The following is a 12,511-nucleotide window of genomic DNA, read 5'->3' on the forward strand; positions in this document are numbered from 1 at the left end:
CTAAAAGAATACCAAGAAATTTTACAGAATCAACGGTAGAGATCTGGCTGCTATTCACAAGCAGGGGTTGAAGAGCACCTTTATATGATAATGCTACCGTTTTATCCACGTATTGAATACATAATATCCTTAAAGGTCAGCTAGAATTATGTGAATTAGAACTACTTGTATAATTTATTGTAAGAATTTAAATAATAGGTACCTAATAAATTTGGCCACACTACAGTCTGTACCTGGCGTTCTAAAATATCATCAACATTATTATTACGTTAATACATAATGAAATTTTAACCTTTTAACCTTCCTTATAAATATATATTCTTATTTAAACTCCTACAATAGGTACGATGTACAACTTTCATAAATAATTCAAAATAAATTTTTAGGGGAAACAACACCAAAATCCAAAATTATTACAAATACAAAAATATAAAGTAAAATATGTAGGATATTTCCAGGTGGTGAATTGGAAAACGGGTCATAGGAAACTCAATGTAAATTTATAAACTGTTGAATTCCTGCTTCCCTAATTATTTTACATCAAAGTACATTAGAAACTATTTGTAGAGGATTGAAATCTGTATTGAAAGCAACTGTTAAAATTGTTCAACAAATTAAACATATTCCAAAATTTTGTAAAAATGCGTAAAAATACGTTTTTCTGTCCAAAATTAGGCCACACACAGTGCAATAATGTGTCACAATGAAGTTATTATTTTCACATTTTGAACTGTCAATATTTTTATTTTATCATTAAAAGCAATACAGTTGAAAAGGTACCCTCAGCTGCGGAGAAAGTATTAATATTTAATAAAGATTTTTTATTCAGTCAATGGTGTGAGCACTGTCAGTTAAATAGTAACGTGTGACCTAACTTTTACACACATACCTACTGTGCAAATGTATTATATTTTTCAAAATTTTGGAATGCGTTTAAATCGTAGAACAATTTTAACTTTTGATTTTAATACATATTTCCATTCTCTACAAATATTCTCTCATGACTTTTGATGTAAAATAATTAGGGAAGCAGGAATTCAATAGTTTAGAGAATTTTACATTGAGTTTCCTATTAGACAAGCCGAAAATGGCGGGTCCGTTGGGAAAAAAATTCCCATGAGATTTTTTTGCATAATTACATTCGTGAGAAATCCAAGAAGGTTCAAGAAGTCGCCCACTTGAAAAGTGGTTCAATTTAACAATGTTTTTAATCAAATTGCAAAAAATCAATATTTTTGCCTCGGACAAATTGTTTTTAGGTTTTTTGGACCATTTTGGACAGAAAAGGTATCTTATAATTTTTCTCTAAAATTAATCTTTTTCGAGTTATAAGCAATTTAAAATTTGAAAAACGCGAAAATGACCCTTTTTAAGACTTAATAACTCGGTTAAAAATTATTATTATGAAAGTTAAAAAGTGACTATATCAAAATTTAAAGCCTCCGCTACATGATCCTCAAGAAATCTGTGCTATAAATTAATTACTAAGCTGTTATTTTTAATTAATAACAATGGGCGGTTAAATCGTATGGACGCGGCTGTAAATGTGAGTGCAAAGGTAAGATGCACAATTGGACTGCCGGAATGGCATCTCTCTCGCACTCAGCATTTACGGCTGCGTAACACATGCATGGCGCTCATTATTACTACTTAAAAATAACAGCTTAGTAATAAAATAATGATAAAAATTTCTTCAGGATCTTGTAGGGGGCATTAAACTTTGATTTAGTCGCTTTCTGACTTTTATAATAGTATCTTTTAACCGAGTTATTGAGTCTTGAAAATCGCCATTTTTCGTTTTTTTCAATTTTAAATTGCTTATAACTCGAAAACGATCAACTTTAGAGAAAAATTACAAGATACCTTTTTTATCCAAAATGGTCCAAAAAATCTACAAAAAAATTGTCCGGGCCAAAAATGTTGATTTTTGCAATTTAATTAAAAAAAATTTTTAAAAAAATTTGGACCACTTTTCACGTGTGCGACTTCTTGAACCTTATTCTGGGATGTCTCACGAATGTGATTATGCAAAAAAATCTCATGGGAATATTTTTCCTAACGAACCCGCCGTTAGCGCCTTATCTATATGGCCCGTTTTACGATTCACCATCCGGTATAAGATAAAATGTGTATTATATATGTTATTATTTAATAATATCACAAATACTACACATAAATACACAATAACAAACATTGAATGTTTGAAAATCATTTAAAAATATGGGATTCTGTATTCTTGTGACGTAAAGTCAAAAATTGAAGTCTCCCCACCACCGTCGATCTGGGCAACCGTAGTATGTCTAAGAACCGTGGTTTTTGATAGTATAAATGTCACTGTCAGTATTGAATTACCGACGCACTGTTGCCTTACTGTTGAAAGTTCGCAGAACTTCCGAAAAACAAAAATATTGATGACGCGCTACTGTTTAACCTTAAGTGAAATCATCAAACCTTAGACATTCAGCCCTATTCTGTAACTTTTAACAAATCGAATAGAAATGACCAAGTCGAATCGTAATTACCCAAAATCGGAATGTTTGATATCTATCGCGTCATTTTTGTGTTTGGATTGGTATTCTGTAACTCATATCGTAATCGAAATCTCTGACTTCTATTTCACGCGGTTCTGAGGAGGCGGCGGCAACCGCACATTAACCAGTGTTCTGTGACCTGGTTGTTACTCGAAATATGACACCGTTGCCATATCCTCAATGTTTTCATACTTTCTTCATACTATCCTCAAGTTTTGAAAAGTAAATAAAATATTAGTGTAGTGTAAATACTGGATGCAAAAAGCTCAAAAGAGGATAAATGGTTTTAAATTAGAGTTAATTAAAGTTGATATAAAAAAGAAGATAAACTGATAAATAAAAAGATAAGTGAAAGTGAGTATAAGAAGTATAAATGCTTTTAACGCTCGGTTTTATAATCAGTTAAAGTGGACTTTAAATTTTAAGTTGGTACCTTTATCATTGCAATTCATACGGGTAAATGTCAACTTTAGTTAATGTTCACTTTAAGTTGATTATGAAACCGGGCGTTTTAAATCAAAAATATTTAAGTTGATGTTATTAATTCATAATTATTAATAAATTATTTAAAATTGATATTAATAATAATATGCAATCTTTAAGATTCGACTCCAGCTGAAATAACTGCTAAACAACTTTTCCCAAAAATGGCATCTTTTCTATAATTTGTTCAGACTATGAGCGTTGACTGATAAATATACAAGTAGGTATACTGGTATAATATACAAATATATATATACAGTACAACCTGCCATATCCGGACCTGTCATATCCGGACCTCCCCATATCCGGACGGTTCTACCGTCCGCATCGACCGAAATCTACCGAGAAAGGACAACTCACCCGCTTATCCCGACGCAAAAGAACTAAAAGATGGCGAAATAAAATGTCTTTTTTGCCCCCAAATGTAAGATCCCTTTGTCAGCCTATCGATCAAGTTATTATAGAATCTATAAAACGTGTCTATCGACGAAAGTTATTGACGGCGTTGATCACTGGAATGCATGAAGGAGAAAACGTTTCAGAGACTATAAAAGAAGTGGTCTTGATATCCGGATTTTTTCATATCCGGATCGGTCTGTCGCCACATTGATCCGGATATGGCAGGTTTTACTGTACATATTTATCAATCAACGCTTAAGAAGTCTATTGTATGCTATTCTCGTACATTATACCATTGATTGAAATTGTACAAGAAATAAAAGCAAAAACAGTATGGCAACACTGCGAGCGGCAAACATTCAGATGTCACATAGCAAATAAATGACGTTAGGTCCTACAACTCCTACAACATGTCTAAATTAAATATATAATTATCTAAACAAATAAAACCACAGACTAAAAATGAAGCAGCTAAAAAAAAGTTAGAAATATTATAAATAATTATAAATAAGTAGTAATCAATTATTTTTATATATAAATATTTTTATACAATATAAACGTCAAAACAAAACAAAATGCGCTTGCGTCAAGCACAATTCCGATAATCGAAATCTCATCTCGACAGGGTAAATGCTGTCGAAGTGATTTCTATTCACTATTACGATTGTAGAGATTCCGAAGTAGTTATGGAATACGGACTTGGACTATTTCTATTCGACTTAGCCACTTCTATTCGATTTTACTGACTTCTATCATCGAAATGAGTTACAGAATAGGCTTGATTATAGTAGAATTCTTTAACACAATACAGTGGAACCCCGTTAGCTCGGATTAATCGGGACCGCGGCCGATCCGGGTTATCGAAAATTCGGGTTAGCCGGAGAAAATGGTAAAAATTATTAAAATATGGTATGCTTACAGATAAACTCCGTTATAATTGGCACAGAGACACTTGTAAACCACGTTCGCGTTCCACACATACAAAGCGTCGTCGAGAGTCTCATTTTTAGCTTTCTTATCTTTGCACCGATTGTCCAAACTGTCTTTTGTTTTCATTTTGAAACAAAAACAACATTTTAAGTTTTATTGCCATTACGTAGACAAAAAATCACGGAAACACAAAATCTGAATATATTTACGAACGATTACAGAACGGAACGAATAATGCGACTTTACTACACACAATACCGTCTCGCAACGAGAACGAACTTATGTTATTTAATAAGAGTGAAGACTAAGACCATTGTTTGAAAAATAATTTTTTAATAGTTTTTTCTAAACAATGCTAAGATAGTTTCAAGTAAATAAAGGATACTACAGACGTCTGTTGGTTTCGATGACACATTTTTACTAAGGTATATTATGTATGAAATTACACAAATACGCATTATCTCTCATTGTATAATGTGTTTGACATTGAAAATTGAAACGAATGAACTACATAGGAATTCGCTAAAGCGACAAATTTTTACGAAGAAAGTTTATTATGATAAATAAAATTAGCCTGAAAAATATAAGATATTATAGTATTGGAACAATATGTTTATAAGGAAAGATAAAAGAAAATATTTTAAGATGTTGAAAAGAAATTGGAAAATCCAGCATAAAGGACATAGATTTTTATTGTTGTAATGTTTGTCTGATAAAAATCGGTCCGGGTTAGCCGGACTTCCGGGTTATCGGGGGCCGACTTATCGGGGTTCCACTGTATACAAAAGAGAACATTTATTACAGAAATTTATTTAAGTGTTGCTAGGCCACAAGTTGATAATTTTTAAAATTTTATAATAAATACACACACCCAAACTTATATGGAATCACCATGTAATTCAAAGTAATATATTTCTTTTGAAAAAACTTGTTATTGTTGCGAAGAATAAACTAACTTTTGCGTCCAAAAACGAAAATTTGCGTAGTATGGGGTTATAGAGCTTACAACGGGAAATATTATTGGTCTTGTTGAGCAACTAATATTCTCAGAGTGACATAGCTGTAGAGCTAGGCGTAACACAGGGCGTTCTCTCCAAAACCTATGCTAGGTAACAGGACTAGGAAAATTCAAAAATAAAGCAAGGGACAGTCGCCAAAAAGTAATAACCGCTCGCCACGATCGTTTAATTGCCCATTCAGCTGGAAGACACCTAACCATTCCTCACCTGCAGCTCCAAAGGCAGCTTTTGGAAGCTACAAGTGTAACTCGCTCAGTTGAAACGATAAGAAGAAGGATTCGTGCCAAGAAGTATACAACAGGAGACAATTATGGGTTCCCGAGTTATCCAGGCAGCACAAGATTGATCGCCTAAATTGGTGTCTTCACCACCAAAACTGGAACATTGGGAATTGACAAAATGTGCTATTTTCAGAAAAAGTCAGGATTTGTGTAAAATCAGATGACCCACTAAATCGTGTACTTAGAGGTCGAGGAAGACAAACAAGAACAACAACTGTCATATCTGTTTACAAATATACAAGTGGAAGAAAGTGTAATGTTCTGGAGAGGAATTGAAGACCTTGGGACCAGAAGGGGGCATGCCACCAAACAATATTTTAGAGAAAACGTCATTTTAAACTTATTTTGAAATCCTGAAATCCAATTTTTAAATTTTTCTTGGTAGTAAGGCCCATAATCGTTTGGAAATATGATATTAAATACACAACAAAAGTAACACAAATGTTTATTTAACGGTTTTTGAGTTTCTGAACATTTTTTGAAAAAATATGAGGCGTATCCCCTTTTGTATAAAAAATTATATTCTAAAATATGAACATAAAATGCAACAATAAAATATTTCAGTTGGCAATATTTTCAATATTTGAAAAGTCGTCCAAATGTTCAATGTCTTCCAGTGGTTCATTATTCTCAGTATCTGGTAGAATCTCTTGGCAAGCACCAATTTCTGCCTACACTGTTCTTTGCAACCGCAAGGTGCACCTAATTTTTTGTTTCTATTTTCTTCAATTTTGTATTTATATACATATTCGTAAACTAGATTGTTTTTGTCTTTCGCTTAACTTTTTATGTCGTTGGGCATCCTTGTGTCATCATCTAGAAGGCGCCTTCTTTTCTGAAAAGTTTGTGGGGGTATAAACCTATTCATTTTCTTACAATGAAGTAGGTATTTTACTAAAAAGGTATAAGCCACAGAAAACCTTTAGAGCAATCCTAATATTTTTAGGTTCGAAAAATATAACATAAGGGGGCAAGCCACACAGTAAATAAACATACTGTTCCTGAGTTTATATTTTCCCAATCTCTGCTACTTCCGGATACTGTATAGTCTTTGTCATCTTCGCTTTTATTTAAAAACAGATCTTGGTCACTGTGTTCAGAATCAAACTCAGAAAAGTCTATTTTCCGTTTACATGCACGGGAATGTTCCGCCGCCATGTCGATTACTACTGTGGCTTGTCTCCTTCTGTTGCAATATAAAGTAATGGTGACACAACGGGACTTAACTACAGCGGCGCCATCTATGAGAAAACTGCTTAAATTTTCTGTTTGAGATATTAATATGATCTTAAAGTGTATGATTTATACTTTAACTCATTCTTCACGAAATTGTGGCTTGTCCCCTTCTGGTCCCAAGGTCTTCAATTGTGATCCGTAAAAAAACTCATTTAATTTTCATCCAATCAACTTTATCCCTTAAACGCCCAACCTTTTTTATCCATGTATGCCCAAAGGTGGGTAAAAAATGTCCACCTCGAAAATAGCTAATACATTTATTGAGAGTTGTTGCAGATGGACTAAACTTAAGAAACTTATGCTTAATAAACACAGCATCTTCTAAAATATTAATATAAACAATTTACAAATCTTACAACAAAATTACGTTGTACATCAAAATTAACATACCAGTGAAAGCCAGTCATTCAGATTTGTCGATTTTCTCCACATTCTTCTTTTCAGCCTCCTCATTGGCGGATAATTATGTCCATTATGGAATTACACGTCGATAATTATATGGATTATGTTCCTACCAACGAGAAATTATATAAAAACCTTTAGTAACAAGTTTTACCAAGGGAGTACTTTTTGTGCCCACCCATATTTAACTTAAGATAATAAATTTATTTTCAAACATATCGGTAGAACCAAATTAACATTGGATAAAAGCTGTCTTTTTAACAATAAATCATTTTTGACAAATTTTTGAACACGTAATAAATATGTTACAAGGGAATATGCATTAGGGGGACATTTTTTACCCACCCTTGGGCGTTTAAGGGTTAACTGCTCTTAGGTATGTTGATATACCTCTAGTTAGGCTCTGGAGAGGTGCAACAGGAGAAAATTTAATTTTCTCACATGATAATGAACCTCCACTTACCATTAGAGTGACTAGAGACATCATTGAAGCAGAAGGTATCCTTTGTTTGGAGTGGCCTGCTTGCTCACCCGAGCTTAACCCTATTGAGAATTTGTAGGATATGCTTAAAAGAAAAATTAGAGCTCACCAGGATAATCCACAAAACACCTCAAGGCTAGTACAAGCTGCTCTTGAAGGATGGAGTAACCCGCCACAACAAAATATTAATAATTTGATTAGGAGCGTGCTCACGCAAACTGAAGCTTGCATAAGGACTAGAGGTGATAACACTGGCTACAAAAAAAGAAAAAATATAAAAACAATTTAAACATTGTTCGTTTTAGATTGTAATTTTTTATGCTATGGATTTTAAAACAACTAATTTCAATTTGTTTGTTAAATACTTTATTGTTTTATTTAATTTTTATATATTTATTATTAAATTGCTTTAGAATGAATATTTCTTGACTTCGTGTGTTCGTTTTTTTAAATTCGCACGAAATAATAAGAAATATCAGGTGATTCCATATAAGTTTGGGTGTGTGTATATAACATCATACATCAGAAGTTTTTACTTATCTGTAGGTTTTTGTAAACTAAACAGCCAACCACAGAGATTTTCCCTTTAAATTTTTATGAACCATTTGTTACTTACATGTGTTATAAGTAAATAAATGTCCAGCAATTAATCGATTTAGTGAAATGTCAGTTGCGTTAATACTAAGATCGATCATGTGGGCAGTAGTTTAATTGGAGAGGCAATTAGTTATATCGGAGAAGACTTGTCATGCCAAATTACGGGGATGACAAAATTTTCCGACTGCATTATCTAATTACTGGCATCTAAATTATATATGCATTTTTAGTCTTGTAACAGCTCACAGATAAATAAAATGCTTAACTAATCATAATATGTATATGTTACGGTAAGTATGACTAATTGGAAATTATTAATAATGACCGGTTACTCTAAATACAAACCGAATAGCTAGGTAAAAATAAATATACCAGAATTAATCAGATCGACCGGTAATTATTAATAAATCCCGGATTAGAACGGTAAATGAGTCCGGCACTGATATCGAATAAGCACACATGCTTTTTGATCGATCCTGACAAATAGTAAATTTAACTTACAAAAACCAATCATAGTATTCTTACACTACGTTAACATCAAGTATAATAGTGTTAGTTAAGTGTGTATAGAAAAACATTTTCTGTGAGTACATATTTTTCTATTAATAAGTATTTCATAACCAAAGAATTTTATAAAACCGTCAATAAACAACACCAGTCATTGATCGACACCAATTTTTTGTCTTTAAAGACAATTACCAAAATCCGAAGCGGAACAGGTCCGTACTTAGGAAAATCAAATGGTGTTGAGAAATGGAATTCGACGTCACTAATAATAGCGATGAATCATTATCGCAATCCACATCACAAAAACCTTTATCTTACTCTGCTGCAGCTAGTAGACAAAAAGAAACAATCTATCCATCCAAGCTACAAGCAGTAGCTTTTAATTCTCTCAACGATGTTAAATTAGAAGAATACTTGTTAGCGGTAGGAGCTTTAGTTAGTCCAAAACACATTATTTTTTCATCAAGAATCACCAACAATCGTATCTGTATCTATTTCTCAACCAAACAAGTCGTAGATGAATTTTTTTCAAACAGTAGAGGTTTCATCACTGTAAACAATACACAAATTCAAGTCCGTAGACTAATTACTCCAAGTGAAAGACTCCTAATATCCAATGTTTCTCCCACTATCCCGCATAATGTAATAGAAAACGAACTACTGCTCTTAGGGCTAAAACCAACTTCATCAATGTCATTTTTGCGAATAGGAACCAACAATCCTGAATACAAACATGTACTCAGTTTCCGTCGACATATTTACGTATCTCCACCAACAGGTCCAATTCCTGATACCATTTTAATAACTCATGAAGATACTACAAATCGAATTTTTTTGACATTAGACAACTTATGTTTCATTTGCAAACAACATGGCCATATTTCCAGTAGTTGCTCAGTAAATGTAAATCACTCAGAAACAGCTGTCCCAACTGCTACACTTTCAAACAGAAACGAACCTAGTACAGTAACTTCAACAGAAACGACTGCTATTACACCTTCAACAACATGCACTTCTACAAACATATCAAATAATTCAACGCCACTAACAAAAATATTATCTACAACCAACCTAACACCTCTTGATACATCAACTACAGATAATACAATGCCAGTGATATCTAAACCAAATATATCCACCTCATCAGCCCCCTCACCTCACATAGTCATAACTAACCAGCCTTCATCTTCCAGTCTAAGCAATAATTCTTGCTCGGTTAATGAAAATAAAGAGAATCCAGCACCAAAAGAATTTAGCGTATCCAACGAAGAAAATACATCTAAATCATCCTCCAAACGAACTGTATCTGAAGCAATATCACCCCCGATTGAGACATCAGCTAGTGACGATGTATTTTCAAAGCCAACTCAGAAACAAAAAAGAATAAAAACAAAAATATCAACAATACCATTAGAAACGCTAATGCAACCAATTAAAGAATTATTCAATTCCGAAAAGCAAATATTAACTTTTGAGGAAACAGTTGATTTATTTGAAAACGCTCATGGAACAAAAGATGTTATCAGCGTTGTAAATAAATATACAGTAGACATTCTAGGATTTAAAAAACTCATAACCAAAATTCATTCATATACATCCGAACGCTCATTAAAATTGAAATGAACAAAGCTTAACAAAAAAATTACGAGACAGCTCACAAAAGACAACTACGAGGATGAAGAACCTGACACGGATACATCGACTGAATTATCCCAGGAGCTGAACATTCAATAATTATAACTATAACATTCAACAAAATAACAAAATTTTCTAAATCCTATCATATATATACAGACGCTTCTAAAACATCTACTGGAGTTGGGGCAGCTGTCATTACTCCAAATAGTACACTTGAGTATAAATTACCATACTCAAGCTGTATACATACTGGCGAGCTATACGCCATCTATCAATCTCTCGTTCATATTAACTCCAGTAATATATCCAATGCTCTTATAATTACCGATTCCCTCAGTTCCATCCATACCATTAACCAACTGTACACGAAGCATCCAATTGCTCTCCTAATTAAAAAAGAACTAGCTACCATTCAAAACAACAACCATATTGTACAATTCCTATGGGTTCCTTCACACATTGGCCTCCAAGGAAATGAAGCGGCGGATCGGACAGCCCAACAAGCCAGGGGCAGTGAAACCGCGAGTGAAGTGAGAGATGTAGTTCTTAATGATTTAAAATCATTTATTAAAGTGAAAGTCAAAAATCTGTGGCAAAACCAGTGGGACAGTTCAACTTCAAAACTTCGCGAAGTGAAAACGTTTGTAAAACCGTGGAAATCTCAAATTCACAACAGAACTCACCATGACATTGTTACTCGCCTTCGTCTAGGACATACCCGACTTACCCACGGACACATAATTGGTCACACTAATCCCACTTTATGTGAAAACTGTAATATCCCACTAAGTGTTAAGCATGTACTTGCAGAGTGTCCAAAATACCAGTTGCAGAGACAGAACAACCACATCATCGGATCAACAAGTGAAATCTTAGGAGAAAATTGTAAAATTGAACACTTGGTAAAATTCCTTAAAGATATCAATGTATTTAACAAAATCTAACATCTGTAAATAAATTACCTTATGTATATGTATATGTCGCTAATAACCTCCGAGGTTGATGCGACTATTTTGTAAAATAAAAAAAAAAAAAAAAAAAAAAAGAACGGTAAATGTGATAAAAATACCGTTAAGTCCGTAGAAGCTTGCGGAGTGTAGGGAGGTTTATTAGTCATTGTGACATACCCAAATTAAATAAGGCGCACAGCGCATATGTACCACAGTGTTAGTCAATCTGTATTCGGAAGCGGCCACTGTGTAATACTCTATTTAATGTATTAAATATGTACATAAGGATAAAGTAGGATTAAAAATATCCTTACCTCCTGGTGCTTTATCCTAAAATTCAGAAGAAGATTTAGAAGCGACAATACCAGATCATTCTGATGACGCTGATGATAGAGCAAAGCACCCTGGTGATATGGAACTCAACAGTTCAATCGAGAATTCCCAGTTAGCGAATATTGAAGATAGAGGTAACACGAACAGTCTAATCGAACATAATGCGTGTGCGATAATTGCTGTCAATGAGGAAGACAATGCCAGTATTGGCGTTAAAGAAAATGAGGGAGACGAAGAAGATGGCACTGCAATTGACAAAACTTCAAAAGAAAATTGAGAAGACTTGGCATCTTGCTAAACAGTTACTTGTAAAACAATCTGACATAATGTTAAAGCATTCTAATAATACATTCCCTGTTGAAATAGTAGGTCAAAGTATTAGAGTGCGAATTCGAGAAGTTGATAGAGCTATTCGATAGCCCAAACATTATTGACATTATTATTTCTGTTATAGATGAAAAGCTATAAAATATACAAGCTAGGCAATAAGCATGGTATTTTAAACCAACTTCATGCAAGAAACGAATTTACCACCTGCAAGGAAACACTTATTTCAGTCAATGAAGCGCCTGATACTGAAATAAGTCTCAGTGAATGCGTTCGTAACGATTCGAATTTAGGCAGTCAAGGATTCTGCCACTGCAATTGTAGTAGCAATTGCAATTAAAAATGCTGCAAATGCAAAGAATTAAGCGTTTTTTGTAATTGTAAGTGTCACAACAGC

At 33.5% G+C, this 12,511-nt stretch overlaps 1 protein-coding gene across 1 annotated transcript in view; it reads left to right on the plus strand.

Moving 5' to 3' along the window:
• Window positions 1-12,064, plus strand: part of LOC126890301 (SCAN domain-containing protein 3-like) — a 36,344-nt gene extending 24,280 nt beyond the window's left edge. Inside the window, exon 2 of the mRNA XM_050659159.1 lies at window positions 11,796-12,064. Coding sequence (XP_050515116.1) covers window positions 11,796-12,064 — 269 coding nt within the window. The remainder of the gene's footprint in view (window positions 1-11,795) is intronic.
• The last annotated feature ends 447 nt before the right edge of the window (window positions 12,065-12,511 follow it).

This window comes from Diabrotica virgifera, chromosome 8, assembly GCF_917563875.1.
Source record: "Diabrotica virgifera virgifera chromosome 8, PGI_DIABVI_V3a".
Lineage (NCBI taxonomy): Eukaryota > Metazoa > Arthropoda > Insecta > Coleoptera > Chrysomelidae > Diabrotica > Diabrotica virgifera.